This window comes from Limulus polyphemus, unplaced genomic scaffold, assembly GCF_000517525.1.
Source record: "Limulus polyphemus unplaced genomic scaffold, Limulus_polyphemus-2.1.2 Scaffold4951, whole genome shotgun sequence".
Taxonomy (NCBI): Eukaryota; Metazoa; Arthropoda; class Merostomata; order Xiphosura; family Limulidae; genus Limulus; species Limulus polyphemus.
The window spans coordinates 59,633-77,431 of record NW_013670561.1 but is presented as its reverse complement, the minus strand read 5'-3'; the positions used below and the strand labels follow the sequence as shown (position 1 = coordinate 77,431).

Here is a 17,799-nt window from a genome sequence, read left to right as displayed (position 1 = left end):
CTAAAAGAATGCAAGTACAAAGAGCAGCTGAAACAGAAGAATGCAATCAAAGACTTCAAGCACAAGCTACAAGACAAGGCTGCTCAAATACGAGAAAAGACTTTGGAAAAACGTAAAGTTAGACTTCGAGCTCAAGCTGAAAGGCAGGCTACTCAAAGACAGCAAGAAACTGTTGAACAAAAAAGACAGAGTTCGGTTACAATCATCAAGGCAAGCTGGATATAGACAACAAGAAACTTCTGAACAACGTCAAATCGGCTCTGTAATATTGTAAAGATTTAGAAAAAAAGCACTAACAATGAAAGAGAAACTGGGTAGTTCTGATGAAAGTTTGTGTGCAGAACGTAAATTAATATCCCTTCGAATACTGAAAAATTCAACTCCAGATAAGGTCTTATTTAATATATGTGAATACCAAATCAAAGAAAATTTTCCAAATACGTTTATTACTCTTGGAACTTAATTAACTTTGCCCGTGACGAAAGATCGTTTTCAATAAATACGTTTTTGTGTTCCACAATGAGACCAGAGAGATTAAACAATTTAGTAACCCTTTTAATACTAGGGATCGGCTCACTGGCATACTAACTGTTGCGGAATACTAGAACCCAAGTATAACAACAAAAACAAAATAATAAAACGTTAAAATTTACATTCTGTCAATTTTTCTTCATTTTTGTGGAAACCAACAGAACGGCGCAGGTCGATGGTTGAGAAGCACAGAGCTAGTGTCTGATAACAATTTGTTGAAAACAGTGCATTTTAACAATTAAAAAATTATACTAGCATCATAGCAACAAAAAGTGGCGAAATTATAATAAAGCAATCAAGTAAATTACCATTAATACAGTAAATTGAAAAAAGAAATAAAACTACTCAATGAAATATCTTTCCTCAAAACTAGTAATATTTGTATAAATACGATTTATTTCCCCAATGATAGTAACTCTTACTCCTAGGCTAGGCCTTTGTATGGTGGAATTTTTGCTCAGTGATGGGTCGTTAAGATACAATCTACAAATTAGAACCACAGGTAACGTTTCAATGTTTTAGTTTCGAAGTCAGTGGACATATTATGTTGAATTATGTAAGTTTCCAAGCTTAGAATAACACTCAAAAATTAAATGTATGCAGTACAAACATCGGGGATGGAAAATAAAATTGTGAAAAGCTTTGGAAAACTTAGTGAGATTCATTCTATGTTAATTTTCAATTTCACTCGAGAATTTGCAAGTATTTCAATATACACTGACTAAGTTGATTAAAGGTAAATTACATATCGATATTGTACTAGTGTTAATCATAATTTATATAGTATATATAAAACGTGAAAAAAATTCATGTCACGTAATAGTAATATGGTTTAAATATTAAACGCTGAGACAAGTAGGCTAAGTTCGTCTTCTAGTTCCAAAGTAAATTAAAGTTAGAATGATTCAATCTGCTAAACGACCAATTAGTATTAATTTGTTATTTTTTAGAAGTATGAACTTAATTAACGCAAAATATGAACTTTTGTCTTATCTTCAGCGTAAGTTGTGCTTATATAAACCTAGCAGTAACACATTACTGAAATATAGTTTTACTCACTGTAGAGGCTGTAATTAACCATAACGATAATACAATAATTTTAAAAAAATGAGTTGATGAATGTTTGTGTAATTGTGGGGAAAAGTGGCAAATTTAGAGATTCATTTTTTATTCGGACAATTTGGAAATCTAGATATCACTATTGATCCACAAGGTCCCTTTATGGCCTTTAATTATTTATTTAGGTTAACTAAGTTTAATGTTTACTTAATAGTACTTGTTACTACAATAACAGTGTTTATGCTACAGACTACTGCAGTTTATTAAATTGTTAGTTGTCTTGATTTTGATAAAGTATAATATTGTTTTGTAAAAATATGTATTAGGAAAGCATTATATCTTGGAACACAATGTAATTTATGTGGGTGATATTGTTTTATTTTCACATTTTGTTTACTTTATGGATAACATTTAATTATTAAACTTATCCGACATTTGTTGTTGTTTTATTGTATTCTACTTTTTCTGTTATATTGTTGTTGTTTGTTATTGAACACAAAGGGCTATCTGTGACCTGCCCACCACGGGTATCGAAACCCAACTTCTAGCAGTATAAGTCCACAAACATACTGCTGTACCACAGGAAGGCTTTTCTGTAAGAGATTTTTGTGGTATTTTGGTGTTAATAGTGTGTCTTGATAATGGTATGCTAGAGTTTGGTATATAGAGATACAATTTCTTTGTATATTGTAATTGATGGGGTTAAATTTTTCTTGTTATTTTCATCTTTATTTTATTTTATGAGTGTCATTTAAGGAGGAAACTTAGCTCTGAATTCTTTTTCTATAGTTTGTTTCAGTTTCTTTGTTGTGAAGGAGGCATCCCAATATGGAACTCTTTTTAAAGTATTATTTGTATAAATATTACTTTTTGAGCTTATGTCATACAGTACACAGGAGGATAAGAATAGAGTGATGGCTTCTTGTGTGATGTAAACCTAACATTAGTCATTACTTCATATGTACAAATCATTTAATGGTGTAAGTACCTTGTTACATTAGTTTCAAATATTATTTCATTACAACCTGGAAAAATCAAGAAATTGGGAACAGTTGCAATCTACAAATCAATATATTATTGGTTGTAGATCTAAAATATTTTGATAGTTATACTATAACTTTGGACCAAGTAATTTTTCTTTTAGTTTTAAAATAAATTCAAAATAAATTTACTGTGTATAATATGGCTGTATGTGGTGAAGCATCTTAGTCTTGCAAGCCATGTGTTTTAGGTTAAACGTTTTACTTAGATTAGGTTTAATGGTACAACATCCTGCTGTTATCACACAGAAAATTTAAAGTTGTTTACATTATGTTTCTTCACTAATTCAACATCTTCAGGAAATTAGAAGATGTTTGTAAGATTTGCCTGTCAATTCATCATTATGATTAGATGAACAAATAGAATCTGTTGAGCCTTACATGCCCATATTTTCTAGTTTTCATCATTATAAATGAACATAATTTGTTGAGCTTTATACGTAAATGTGTTTTGTTAAGTGTGTCACTCATTATCGGTATAACAACAATTAACATAATTCCAATAATCAGGTTGCATAAATTTTAATAGATGGATAGTACCTCGGGTAAAGAAGGAGAAAACCTTGTTCCTTCAGGCAGTGCTGATATTCCACAAAATTTGCAGGATATTGAAGTACTGGACAGCTCTAGCAACCTCTTTATTACAAAGGCTTTATCAGTACTAGCCACAGCTCATTTTAATCTCCCAACAAACGTTTCTCTAAAAGATCTGCATAGCGTGGCCAAACAAAATCTAATTACTTCAACCCAGGAAAGTATTGCTAGAGAACTGTCCAACTGTCCTGAATCCAAGTCTTTGCCAGAAGTAGAAGTACAGATAGATAATGCAGGTAATTACAACTTATAGTTTATAGACTAGGTACATGGCATGTATATATTCATATTACTTTTTCTCTTTGTAACCTAACCTCACATGACATATGGAACGTACTATATGTGCTTAACGCACACAAAAAATTCATATTTTAAATAAGGATTTACTTGAAGTGAATGGCGAATATGGGAATTATAAAATATTATTATAATTTTTATTAATAGTATGTACATATTCTGCATATATATATATATTATAGTAGATTGACCATAAAATTGTCCTATGTACAGTACTTTTCAGAAACTTAAAAGAACATGTACTGAGCTGTGAAACTGTAAGCTCAGATATTTTGAGAAAATTTAAATGTTATTAATCTTTCTTAAATTATCTTGAAACAATATTAACTATCAAAGTAATTATCTTCTCACATATTCCAAATCTTCATAATTGTATTATATTTTCTTAACAGTCAAGAAGTATTAAATTAAAGACTGTTAGTTTTTCATACTTAATACAAAGAGATATAATTTTGATATAGCATTATCTATCAAATGATGGGCATAAAAGGTATGGGGACAATCATTAGGATTTAAAATTAAATTTCAGAAGAATTCCTTTCTAATTAAAAAATCCATTTTAACAACTGTTATTGAAAGGAGCATCTTAAGTAACATATTCATGCATAGTAGTACTGTTGGAGATGCTGAATGCAAAAACTAACAAATTTAGCTTCTTAAAATTATAAATTTTTGAGGTCTATAAGAACTGCAAGATTATATAGTTTATTATATACAAGTTAAATTTTATTTTATTAAAAAAATGTTTTGGATTTCCCCCCCAAAAATGTTTGGGTGTTGTAGGTTTGACAAAAATTTAACCTTTATGTACAACTTAATTGCTGTTATGGTGCACAACCAGTAAGGGGGTATTGACTGTTGGTGCACAACTAGTTAGAGGTATTGATTGTGTAGAATTAAGGGAGTGGACTCTGATGATTAGGTTTTTCTAACTTAAAACAAATTACATTTTGATATTACTTGCTTGATACGTTGTTTCAGATTTTTTGTTCAACGCCATTTACCAAAATGGATTCACTAAAGGGAAAAAATTTTATATTTACTAATCTGTTAACTCTTTATGAGGATGTTACTTCTTACCTGGATGATGGAAAAGGTGTGGACCAGGGATTCTTAGTTTTTCTAAAAGATTTTGATAAGGTGTCATACACATTAGCTAAGGAAATAATATTGGTGAGGGTTGGGAAAAGCTTGTTTAGAGAAAGCAAAAAGTTGTGATTAATGGAGTCCAATAATAACTGGATCTTCATTACTAGTGTAGTGACTGCTTTGTTTTACATTAATGATAATGACAGGAACATTATTAGTAAAGTATCAAAGTTTACTCATGACATTAAATTCTTGGTTATTTCTAGCTGTTCTGAAGATGTTGAGGTATTACAGAATAATTTGAATCAATTTTTAAGTTGGATAAATATTTACCAAATAACCTTTAATTATAGTAAGTGGAGGTTAATGCATTTGGGTTATCATGATTTTTACTACATGTTTAATATAGAAGAGAACCCATTCAGTAGCGTGACTAAAAAGGACTTCTGTGTAGAAATAGATAAGTCACTCAAACCATGAAGACTGTTCTCTGTTGATAGTAGTAAAACTAGTAGAATTTAGGATGTATTTATAAATAAATTGATTACAAATCAGAAGAGGAAATTTTCTTTATACAAATCACCAGTTAGGCCTCATTTAAAATATTGTGTACAGTTTTTGTTTTGTTTTTTATTTAAGAAAGGATAATGACTTGTTGGAAAGAGTTCAGAATAGGTCTGCTAGGATGATTCCAAGGTAATAGATTAATATCTTTTAATTTATTATATCATGAGGAAACAAGGGTAAGAAGTGATATTAGTGAAGCTCACAAGATTACCTATGAGATTATTAGGTTAAATGCCTCTAATTTCTTCATAATGAAAATAATGGGATGAGGGAAATACTAATTTAAGATTTGGAAAGGATGTGCAATGCTCCAGTTAAGACAATTTTATTTCTCTAACAGGATAAGAGTGGCTTATGGAATGATTTGCTATCAGCGGTAATGAAGATCAATTATGGAATTGATAATTTCTTAAGAAATAAAGGATGGATTTGAATTTATACTATTCTTTTTCTGAAGGACGAGTGTGCAGGGACAGTTTCAAAGGTCTAAATGATGAGTTGTTGTCCTTACGTTCAAAAACAAATGACTTTCCTTGTTCATCCCTATAATTTTTATATCTGTTACATGTAAAACAAAAACTCACCAGGATTATGTAATTAGTTATTGAAACAGCTTTTTGGGGGGGGGGGGGGGTAGATTTATTTTGGTGCAGCATTTTGTCTCTAAAAGAGAGATATGATGATATACAACATTCAAAGTACAAATAAATATTCTCAACAAAAACTGGTTGAAGAGCTTTATATAGGATTAAGTAAGTTGATGAAACTAATTTTCAAATTTGTCCCATCTCCAGGTAAAGTTAATAACCTTTTGACTCAGATAAAATCAATAGAGAAAGAAAAGCATTCAGCTGCAAGTGATACAACCAACAAATTACTTCAACAAACTGGTGAACAGAAATCATTAACATGCACACGTGAAGGATGTGGCAGAAAGTTTAGGTGGCCCACCCATTTCAAGTACCATCAGCTGACTCACTGGTTAGTACACTAAAAGTTTATTTAGTTATTAAGTACATTAATTTATAAAATACTAGCAGAAACGTTGGTCTATGGGTGGCTGTTTGTGTTAGTAATTACTAATTGTAGTATTCATACCTCATTTAAAAAAAATTTAGAAAAAGTGAACATTTTCCAAAAAAGAATTTCTCAGGAAGTACTGCACAGGAAAAGTGTTCAGATTGTGCTGATATAGACTGTAATGTTTTTTATGTATTAAAAGTGGTATCCTTAAGAACTCCATTTTTTATTACTATATTTACAAATTACATCAATAATGATATAATCAAACCCTCAAGTACAGTCCTAGTGAGAGTCATGTTCTTTTTGTGAAGAAAGTACTTTTATTTAAAATTGTGTTCTGTGATAAAGAAATGGTTGTTGAACATACTGTAGTTATTTTTCTAATTGTCTGAATCTTGAATATCCAAAGCTTGAAATTAGTTTTTTTATGGATTTTTGTTTGCCATGCCATTCAGAAAATGACACCATGTTGTATTTATTATTTCAGTCACATACGTAGATAGATACATATATACATGCTACTACGTCCACTATAGTAAGATGATGTATAAGCTGATAAGTTCTGTTTTACCAGTGAACAGATGTATGTTTAGTTCTTAGAGGAGGTACATGGAAAAAGTGGTAAATGAGAAAACCTTGAAAATTAAAATTTCCCTCAGAAACCATCTTATTATGCATATTTATACAATCTGAAATATATTGTGACTTTGTTCATACCAACACTAGGTATGTTCATCTAAAGATACCAATCATCTACTAGTTTCAGGTGGACTGGTCATCTACTAATAAAAATGTCTCAATCATCTACTAGTGAAATACATCATGGTCATTTAATGGTGATAGATGTATTGGTCATGTACTAATGACAAGCATACTGACCAACTAATAGTAAAAGAAGTATTAGTCATTTATTGGTGATAGATGTGCTAGTTATCCTCCAGTAAGAGAATTATTTGACATTCACTAATGACAGATTTACTGGCCATTTATTAGTGAGGGAACTATTGGCTATTTGCAGATGTTAAATTTATGATCATTTACAAAGGACAGATGTACTTGTTACATACTGAAAAAATCTACTTATCATTCTAGTGATGACAAATTTTCTACCCATCTGCTAATAACAAGTGTTTGTCATCTGTATATAAGAAACATTCTAACTGTATAATGGTGACAGATGTATTGATCACCTCAGATATACTGGCTATCTACTGGAAAAATATTGTTACAAATGTACAGGTTATCTACTGGAAAGATTTATGCAGAACCAATGTTTTTAACAACAATTTTGGCTTACAGTTTTCTGGGGGCATGCCCCCAGACTCCCCTAGCAATAGCATACTTAACACACCATGACCAGTCATCTTACACCTGTAGGTATTAAATTTTAACTCGAGAACATTGTGGTTACTCAACTTGCCCCCCCCCCCACACACACACACGATTGTTTGCTCCTAGATATGCCTTTGCTGAAAGATGCATTCTTCATCTGTTGTTGATAAATGTATTGATCATATATTGATAAAAGAAGTTTTAGTCATCTAATGGTGACAAATACTGTATTGTCCCTGCACTAATGATAAAATAATAGTATATTTGTTGGGGAAAAATAAGTATTAGCCATCTAGTGGTAATATGTGGCCTGATCATACAGTGTGATAAAAATATATATACTACGCATCTACAGGTAATAAATGTACTGGTGAAACACACCATTTACCCACTGGTGATCAATGAACTAATTTTGTATGAGTGATATATATTAGCCATTTTCTGGTTATGGATATCCTAGACATCTTGGCTGAACTTGGCTTGATGGTTAGTGTGTCAGACTGGTCCATTGCTCACATCCCATTAGTACAAAAAAAAAATTTATGTTTTTGGTACTTCGAGGGTCATTGGTATGTTATAAGGGTGACACTCAACTCCCTTTATTTGTTCAGACAGAAGTAGACCAAGAGTTGAAGGTGGCTGCTGTTGGCTAGCTGCCTTACTTCTAGTATATCAGTTGAAAATGTCTGGCATAGATAGTCCTTGAGTAGCTTTGCACGAATATCTGAAAAACTACTAGCAATCGACTGGTTAAAGATATACACAAGAAAAATTATTGATTCTTCTATTCTACATATTTCACAAGGTATTTATCAAAAGCCTCATTATTTCAGACTTTGTATTATTCATAACATATTGGTTTAATCATATGACTTTAGACAGTGAAAATATAATTTTTTTTTTTTTTACCTTTCATAGTGGGAGTAGACAATATAAATGTACAGTAGAGGGATGTGATATGAGTTTCTACACCTGTCAGAGGCTAGCAGTGCACATGAGAACTCATACAGGTGAACGACCTTTTGTATGCTCTCAACAAGGATGTGGAAAAAGCTTCACAACTGCAGGGAACTTACAGAACCATTACCGAATTCACACAGGTTATCTGGAAATTTTTGGAATTGATAACTGATACATTATCATTTCTGTATTGAATTATATTCATACTTGACTGTAATAGATATTAATGTTTGTTAAGTTTAAGGGTTTTGATAGTATACCTTGTTTTTTAAATACTTTTCTACTGTCTTTGAACAATAGATGAACTGTAAAGATTTATTGCAACTAAAATTATCTGTACTTTCCCGTTAGTCGTTTATGTTCTATGGAGGTTGAGTGATGACAGAATTTTCAACTCTCACCATTTCTTTGTAGTCCATATCGCTACATCCAGTTATACTCTATCTGATGGCCCTGCATCATAGTTTACATTGCAAAAGGCTGTTTCATAAGGCTGTCATGTAAAAAGCACACCAAAACTCTCTCCTAGCTTTCCATAATCAATGTAGTGAATGAGGACAACAGTTACTCAGTGTCCATTTTAAACAGTCTGATCTCACATAAATCCATAGGTGCTATGTCTGGGAACTTGACCAGAATGTCTTCATCAGGCTGGGATTGTTAATCATAATGGAATTTTAAATATCTCTTCAATAGATAATCAGATCCTTACAATACTGTACAGTATTTCCTTTTATAACAATATCTATGTAATGACTGAGTCACAAGTTATAGGAATGTCTGTAAATATCATAGCGAAAAGTTTGAATTTCGTGTTCTTCTTTCTTCTGCTTCCTTTTTTAGTACATGATAACTCAAAAACCCAAACAATGGATCAACCAAAACTAAGGTGATATTGTTTCAAATGGAAATATCTGCTTTTATAAATATTATTAACTAGTAGTAATTAAAAATAATCATAATTCTAGTGTAAATGATGTTGTCATTACCCCTTGAAGTTAGCTTTCTTACAGAAATTTGGTGTTCCTTTAAAAAGCTTAAGTGCAAGGTGAAACAGGAATTACCAGGCAGTAATAAATAATAAATATTACAGTTGAAACCTCATTGTATTTAGAACTTGGTTGTAAATACAACCTTCCTGTGTGTATTGAAACACTGCATTGAAAACAACAAGTAAAGAATAAACTTTTCAAAAAAAAAAGTAAATGTAGGGATGGCTGATATCAATACTTCAAAAACAACTCAAACAAGATAGTAAAGATGGCATTTGCATCATCCCTACATAATAGCACAAGCAAGAGTTAACATGTTGAGCTTAATATATCCTATTTTTGTTGGCTAACATTCTACTACACTGTGTGCCTGTGCTCTTATGTAGGGATGATGCAAATGCCATCCCTGCTATCTTGTTTGCATTGTTTTTGAAGGATTAATGCTAGCCATCCCTATATGTACTTTCTTTTTTGAAAAGGTTTTTCTTTACTTGTATAGAATAGAATGAATACCTAGTTAATCCTTCAGCTACATGATGTATGCAACAGTTGAAAGGATATGTTGTGGAAGCAAATTGTGTCACTTTTCCAGATTATCTTGTGTACTGTTATACAATATAACAGTGCCTATGTTATACTCTAACATAAGCACTAGAGGCCGAGGAGGTGCAAGCCATAGTTTGCCAATAGTTCATATTCTTCTTCTCCACATAGGATGGTGTACCTTCATACTGATGAGAATGTGAAAGAAGATGATGATTTTGACAAAGTTTTTTCTGCTCCTTTGTTTGCTATACTGTCATTTCAGGTACCTTTGGAAGAAGTTCCCCTTCCACTCCTTTCCTGCATTTGATTACACAGGTGTGCCATATTTTGCATGTTTCTCCTGTTTCCTATGATGCTTCCCCTTCCCTTTTGTGTGAGCTTCTTACCTCTGTTTACTTGGTATTTCCTCCTTCACCTGACATAGAGATTCATTTTCAGTGATTTGTGTCCCAGTTTATTTTGGGGCTAGTATGCCTCAACCCCCTTGTGGCTTTTCATTGTTCTGCCAGCCATTATTTGGATTCTCAGCAATTAAGTCCACTGTTAACTCTTTGGAGCTCTAATCCTGAAACTTCTCTCTTTTTCACGGGCCCAATTTTCAAGGATTCGTGTCACCCTCACTAATGTTTTACGTTACCTCTGCTCTATGCACCTGAGGATTTTCGTCATTCTCTCAATGATTTTCCAGGGGAACTTTTGGTCAATTTTGGGTGAGGCTCTCTTTCTCTGCTCTTTCCCTGCTTACCTGGCTCATTTGTTCTTGGGACTTGTTGGGAAGGGATGTGATTCCTGTTGGGGTTGGCCTCACCATCTTCTCTCAGGGAATTACAGGCTGCTTCATTATTACATGATACTATTTTGGGGGACTGTCCCGATTCTTTGGAGTCCCAGGTGAGTATTTCCAGGTTGCATAGTTCCCTGGCTAGTTGTTTAACCCAACCTTCCTCATCTCCTGACCCTATTGTTGTTTCCCAACCTCCTGAGTCCATACCTCATCCTTTATCTGCATCTCGTCATTCTTGTCAATATCCCCATTTTTCCCGAACCCATCACAGATGTCGATAGCATTACTGGTGACTGCTCATTGAGGTCAGGTCCTGTGGGGGCCAACTACACTCTTTTGTACATTTGGGAGACCCTCTCTACAGATTAGTTTTTAACAGTGGGTCTCTCTCTTTTCTTTCCGTCTTCTCCCCATTTTCCTCATCTCCTATTCCTTTCCCTTCCCCACAACATCCGTTTATCCTGTCATCATCTTGCTGAGGCTGTGAGAGAGCTTTTTCTCAAGGAAGCTATGGAGCATGTGGTTCCAGCTAGAACTGGTTTTTACTCACGACTTTTTGTTATCCCCAAGAAAAACAGGGATTGGAGACCTGTCATTGACCATTCTGGTATCAGTCAGTTTCTAGATCCCCCTCATTCCTCCATAGAGTCTTTTCTGCCCCTTTGTTCGGTTTTACCTCTAGGTCTGTGGATGACCAAGTTCGACTTGGGGGATGTATATTTTGATATGCCCATATCTCCCTCATCTTTTTCTTTTCTTTGGTTCATTCATGAGGGGCATGTGTTCCAGTTCAGGGCTTTCACTCAACATTGCCATTCATGAGACTCCTCATTACTTGGACAACTGGCTTCTTCTGGCTCCTTCCCATTCACTGTCTTTTGCCAACACTTGTTTTCTCCTTTAATAGGTGCTGCAGGTAGGTTGGTTGATCAAGCTGGAGAAGTCTTTAATTTCCCCTACTCAGTATCTGGTTCATTTGGGGGATTTTCTTCAATTCCCATCTCAGTCAGGCCCAGCCTTTTTCACTTCATCTTCAGGATATGGAGCTGTTGGTCGTCAAGGCCCTATCCTCTCCTTCTCTGCCAGCTGAAGAGATTCTATCTCTTTTGGGGTTGTGTGCTTCATTGGAAGCACTCATTCCCCTCAGTCATGCTCCTATGCATTCTCTGCAGTAGGAATTTGCAGTAACTGGAATTTCCCGGGATCCTTAGGATCTTCTGGTTCACCTTTCTGCTTCCCTATGGTCCAATTTTACTTGGTGGTTGGACAGAAACAGTACTATGGTTGGTGTTCCTCTTCCACCTCTTCTTCCAGATCTGCAGCTTTCACAGGTATTTCTCTTGTGGGTTGTGGTGCTTCTCTTGATGCATAGGAGATTTCTGGGACTCGGCTGATTTTGAGCTCCATGTCAATCTTCTGTAACTCTTAGCAGTTTGTTGGACTATGTTTTATTTCCTCTATCTTCTATGAGAAGGGAGGGGGTAATTATGGTGCATTCAAACAACACCTTGATAATCTTCTACATAACTATGCAAGGGGGTACCAACTCCAGGTCCCTTTGTTTTTGGACACTGGAACCTCTATTCTGAGCCCATGAACACTAGATACAGTTATTAGCTTGCTACATCTTGGGTGCATTGAATCTGGTGTCAGACTAGTTGTCATGTTCACACAGAAAATGTGAAGTTTTGCTAATTTGAAAGTTTCTAATGACATGAGGAGTATAATGTATTCATACAATCAAGTTTTGCTAACTTGTGAGTTTTTAATAATAAGATGGCTTGACATATTAATGTAGTGAATTTTTGCTGATTGTATAGGTTTTAATGATATAGTTGTGTAACTTATTAAGGTTATATAGTTTCTAATTAGAAATACTTGTGATATGTAAGTGTAACATATTAATTAAAAGTCAAGTACTTTTTTGAGACATCTCTTAGTGATATTTATGTATTTAAACATCTATTATGTCAATAGCTTAACTGATATGTTGTACAAATCAGTTATGAAGTGAAAACTCATAATTACATAGTATACCCCTTTGATTTAAAAAAGTAACTTCTAAAATGTTACACTGATATCTTTGAAGGATAGAAAGTTTTAGCAGTGTTACATAGTATGTCTCTAGAAGTTAAGTATTCATTTTGTTTAAGAATCTTTATATGATGACTTATAGGAGAGAAGCCTTTTGCTTGTTCCCATGAGGGCTGCTTAAAGACATTTGTTGAATACTCAAGCTTGAAGAAGCATATGCTGGTTCACTCAGGTTCGTTTTGTAGTTGTTTTCATTTTATGTAATTGACATTTTCTTATGCTGAAATAAAAACATGAACACCTAAAAACCTTTTTCATTGTTGTCTGTAATAGCTCAATCAGCTACAAGTATTTCTGTTTTTAGGTGAGGTGATATGTTTTAGTACATTAATTTCCTGCATCAAGGGATAATGAAGGATTTCTCTGCGAGTTTAAATATTTGAATTGAAATAATAACACTGTTTAAATTCAGAAAACTCAACTTCCTCTTCATTTCAGCTTTTGCACTAAACTTGCTTTATTTGGCATGTCTATCTCAGAAATAAATGTCTTTAAGGCTCTGAATATGTCACAAGTGTGAGCTTGTTTGAAATTGTATGAACTTTCTCCTAAAACAATAAATTTGTTTAAAAGTGTATTCAGGTGTTTGTGTGATGGGTAAATTATTAATTTTTGGTAATTTAATAAGCTTCGTCAATCTATATTATTTTGGAAACTACATTTTGAACTGTAGGCAATTTGCAATTATTACAGGTAAATTGAGATGGATGATTTAATCAGTCACCTGTGAGCATCGATTATATCTATTAGTGTCATGTAAACTTATTTATTAACTGAAGTTATTACTAAATTGATTAATGTCACAAGTGAATTAACTGAAATTAGAGTTTCCAGTTATTAGTATTTTTGATTAATCAAAATTATGATTAAATCAATTTTCACAAAAATAATCACTTAATTAAAATTAGTTGTTCCGATTGTTTCTGTTTTCAGTTATTCCACTATTTAATCAATCAAAATTATTATTAAATCAATTGTCACAAAACAATCAACTAATCAAAATAAGGGTTTCTGATTATAACTATTTTTATTGTTTCAACAATCTAAATAATTTAAATATTGCCGTTATGTTAATATTTCATTAAGTATAAAGCTAAATAATGGGCTTATTGTGCTGCACCCACTGGGATTTTCAAAACGTGGTTTTACTGTTACAAGTCTTTTTTTTTTTTATTATTGTTCAGATTTGTTCAACTTTGGACCAGCATGATCTGTTGATTGGGGGGGGGGGGCTCATGAATCAGGGGTCTTGGGTTGATTGATATTGCCAGCAAACTTGCTTTTGTCTTTATTATTGTAAAATTACTTAGGCTACCTGCCATTATTAATAATTTTGAACTGGTGACTAGAAGGAAGTCAAGTGGCTAGTTGGAGTCACTTCCCACTCTTTTGCTACATAAGTGTTAAACGGAGTGTAAATTTACTGTTTTTCAACATTATGTTATGTTTTTATTTTATAATGTATAACTTTATGATGTACAAGCAGCCACTGATCTAGGGGAGTGGTCTAGATGCATCCTCCATTTTTCCAAAAATTAATAAGAAAACAATCAGACATCCTTACAGTACCATATAGTATCGGAAAGAAACATAAGATGTTTTTATTTTATTGGGCAAGTAATTACCATAAAAGCTTTATTTCTTTTAATTTACTGAAATCAACACAGCTGGAGTCTACAGGCAATAACTGGTTATTTGTAAGCTAATAAACAGTGAAGAGCCTATAAACAAACCACTTCTCTTTAAAAAAAAAAATTCTGCTCTTCCTAAAGAATAACTATTTTTACTAAGAACTTATCACTTTTTAGAAAATTTATTATGCATTTTTTATTTTCAATTGTTTTTCAGAATCTTTGCACAGACCTTATTTAAAACCTTGCTATGGTGCCATATCAAGTGGTTTGATCATTTATTAATGAAACAAGCTTTAAATACAGTCAGAAAGAAAGTTTAAATATGATTTGATGGAGCAAGAAAAGTAGAGTAAATACACAGGCTTAAGTGTTTTTTATAGTTTCTCTAAATTTTCCTTTCATATGTGAATTTTGAAGTGTTGTTGTGTTAATTATATCTGTTTGAAAGCCACAGAATTTTTTTTCAATAAGAAGACATCAGATAACTTGAGATAAGGTGAACTTGTACAGTTTAAAGATGGGTTGAATAGGTACCAAAGCAAACTTTAATGCGGTGACAAATATAGAATGTTTGGAGAAGGTTTTTGTCATTATCAGGTATAAGTGCTTTATCTAAACACAGAAATATATATGTATATATTCCACAGTACGAAACAAAGAAGCCACATGACTGGAGGTTACTTAAGACTTTGTAAAAGTATCTTGTTAGTTTTTGGTTCTTGTTAAAAAAAAATTTTTAAATTTTTTAATAGTTATACTATGTGTTAAGTTAATATTTGAAAATACAAGTTTTTTGTTTTTTTTATGTTCAACTAATAAAATCCAGCTGTTATCTAATCAAATAAGTCTAGTTTACTGTTTGTGAGTATGGTAGGTAACTGTAAGGTGTTCTGATGACTCAAATCTATATTGAATATTATTTTTAGATTTATCTTATTCAAACAAGATAAATAAATAAATTAGCTAATGAGCTACTTAATTATTTCTAATTGCAGTCGTGATATGTTTTAAATAAAAACATTAAGAACCTTATCATTGATACTAAACATTTCCTATATTTGATTAACAGAAGAACAGTGTGGGATTACTGCGTATTACAAACATATACATAATGATGACCATGTGATACATTTGCCAAGTTGGAAATGTCCATGTTATATTTAAAAAATTTGCAACAAAATGTTTTTTGTGTAAAAAAATTGTTTTTAGCAAAATATGCAAATAGTGATCTCTAGAAGATGTCTGTCATATGAAACAAAGGTTAATTCTATAATTGCTTTAAGTAAATCAAAAGTAGTAGGTGAAAGGGTAATGAGCTAGTGCTAATACCATGTTAACATGCAGTACTTTACAAGGGTAATGAGCTAGTGCTAATACCATGTTAACATGCAGTACTTTACAAGGGTAATGAGCTAGTGCTAATACCATGTTAACATGCAGTACTTTACAAGGGTAATGAGATAATGCATACCAATTTTTATTTCTTATATGGAGAGGGGAGGTTAACTAATTGATTAATGAGCCAGTTGATTAATTAGTTAGTAAAATCCACTAATTGCCAAGTTCTATAAGTAAATGGAGCTTGAGATATTTGGCAAAATGAAGTGTTGCCAACTTTAAAAAATAGGAATGAGAAGTGGTATTGTGTCAAAATTCCAGTTATATTTTTATGTACTTAAGAATAATTTTCACACCTTTTGTACAGCTGGGGAAAAAAATGTGCACTTTTAACATAACAAATGTGCTTCTTGTACATGCTTTTATGAAGTGGATGATGTTTGTAAAATTTATTTATCCTTTGTATCTTGTATTACATCTTTTACAAATTGCTTACTGAGAAATGCTTTTGTTATCTACGTGATTCATTGTGACCTTAATAATACTAAGCAATAACAATGGTATTACAGTAGGATTTGCAATTTTAAATAGGATTAGAATAATGTCATTTTTGTTGTATTTCTGTAGTTTTTTACTTTTCAGCAAAAAACAGTTGAATCATGTTATCTGTTTAGGCATGTTAAACTAAATTTTAATTTCACTATATATTTTTCAATAATAGGATGATTATTAAATTATTGAACTCTGAGGTAAAAAAAAAGGCAGAAAGAGAGAATTAAAAAAAAATTATTGTTGAATTATTATTATTAATTTCTACAATCCACTATTATTTGACATTGTTAGCTTAGTATCTGAATTTTTAGGATTAACTTAAATCTTTTAATTAAGCTAGCTGAATCATATGAGAGCTTATTAGGATTGTGGCCAAAAAATTATTATTGATAGTGAAGATACCAAACTGATGATTCAATGCATTGTAATGATTATAGGTTTTAGTCTTCTTATGTATTGATTCAATATATAATGACAATAGGGTTTGATTTTGTTGTTTAATGATTTATGATATTATGTACTTCTTTTACTAACTTATAAGTTTATTGTGAATGCAGTTTGGCTTCATATTGACCTTTGAGGAGAGCAGACTAATCTTTGTATACTGAAGGAGCCAGAACTTGAAAGTTGCTGTAGATGTCTTTTTGTTTTGCCCTACCATACTCAACAACCTTCTGATGATCCTGTCCATTTTATTTCACTTTCTTTATAATAGCCTTCATCATACTTGCTTATCTTTATGCAGTTTATTATTTTCTATGTAAATTCACCTTGACCGTAAAGTGTAATATTTTACCACTGACCAATCAAAAATCCTACCCCTAGCAGTCTTACAATAAATTAAAGTGATTTATTTTTTCCTTGACCTTCAACAATTGCCTTATCACTTTGATTTCACAAACTGCTGCACCTGTTATTCTGCATATTAGTTCCATGAAGATCAAATGATTGTGAGTTAGGTTTATCCTTAAATTACAAAACTATTATATTTTGTTTATTTCTTACTGTTTCAAAGCATTTCCACTAAGTCTTAATGTAAATAATTTTTGTTTATCACCTATTTTTGAGAAAAAATTTGTGTTAAGGCTTAATGTACAAGGATATTTTAGTTTATTACCTTCTTCACAAGTCCCTATGCTAAGGCTTATTCTACAGTATCATCTATCTTTTGTTATTTCACTCTGTATGTTTATTTTTTTTTGGCAAACTATTTCTATAAAAGTTTAATGTACAATAATATTTTTAGTTAAGTACCTACTCTGACAAAACCAAAATTCTTGTTTATTGCTTATTTTATTACTGCAGAGATTAAAGGCTCCCTCAAGAATCGCAGAGACTCCAATGTACCAATCAAGTGTCTCTCTTAT

The 17,799-nt window shown here is 32.2% G+C and overlaps 1 protein-coding gene across 4 annotated transcripts in view; it reads left to right on the top strand.

The window, feature by feature from the left end:
* Positions 1-714: 714 nt before the first annotated feature.
* The window catches only part of LOC106471900 (zinc finger protein 143-like), a 19,540-nt gene continuing 2,455 nt past the window's right edge, over positions 715-17,799 (top strand). The window contains exons 1-5 of one of the 4 annotated variants that reach the window (XM_013932526.2): positions 715-1,033; positions 3,160-3,460; positions 5,972-6,158; positions 8,451-8,632; positions 12,991-13,080. In XM_013932526.2, the coding sequence (XP_013787980.1) occupies positions 3,160-3,460; positions 5,972-6,158; positions 8,451-8,632; positions 12,991-13,080 (760 nt within the window). In that variant the 5' untranslated portion in view covers positions 715-1,033. Of the gene's footprint in view, positions 1,034-1,063; positions 1,268-1,430; positions 1,532-2,534; positions 2,571-3,159; positions 3,461-5,971; positions 6,159-8,450; positions 8,633-12,990; positions 13,081-17,799 lie in introns of those variants that run through there. The other 3 variants (XM_022400512.1, XM_022400510.1, XM_022400511.1) reach the window with 3 other exon arrangements.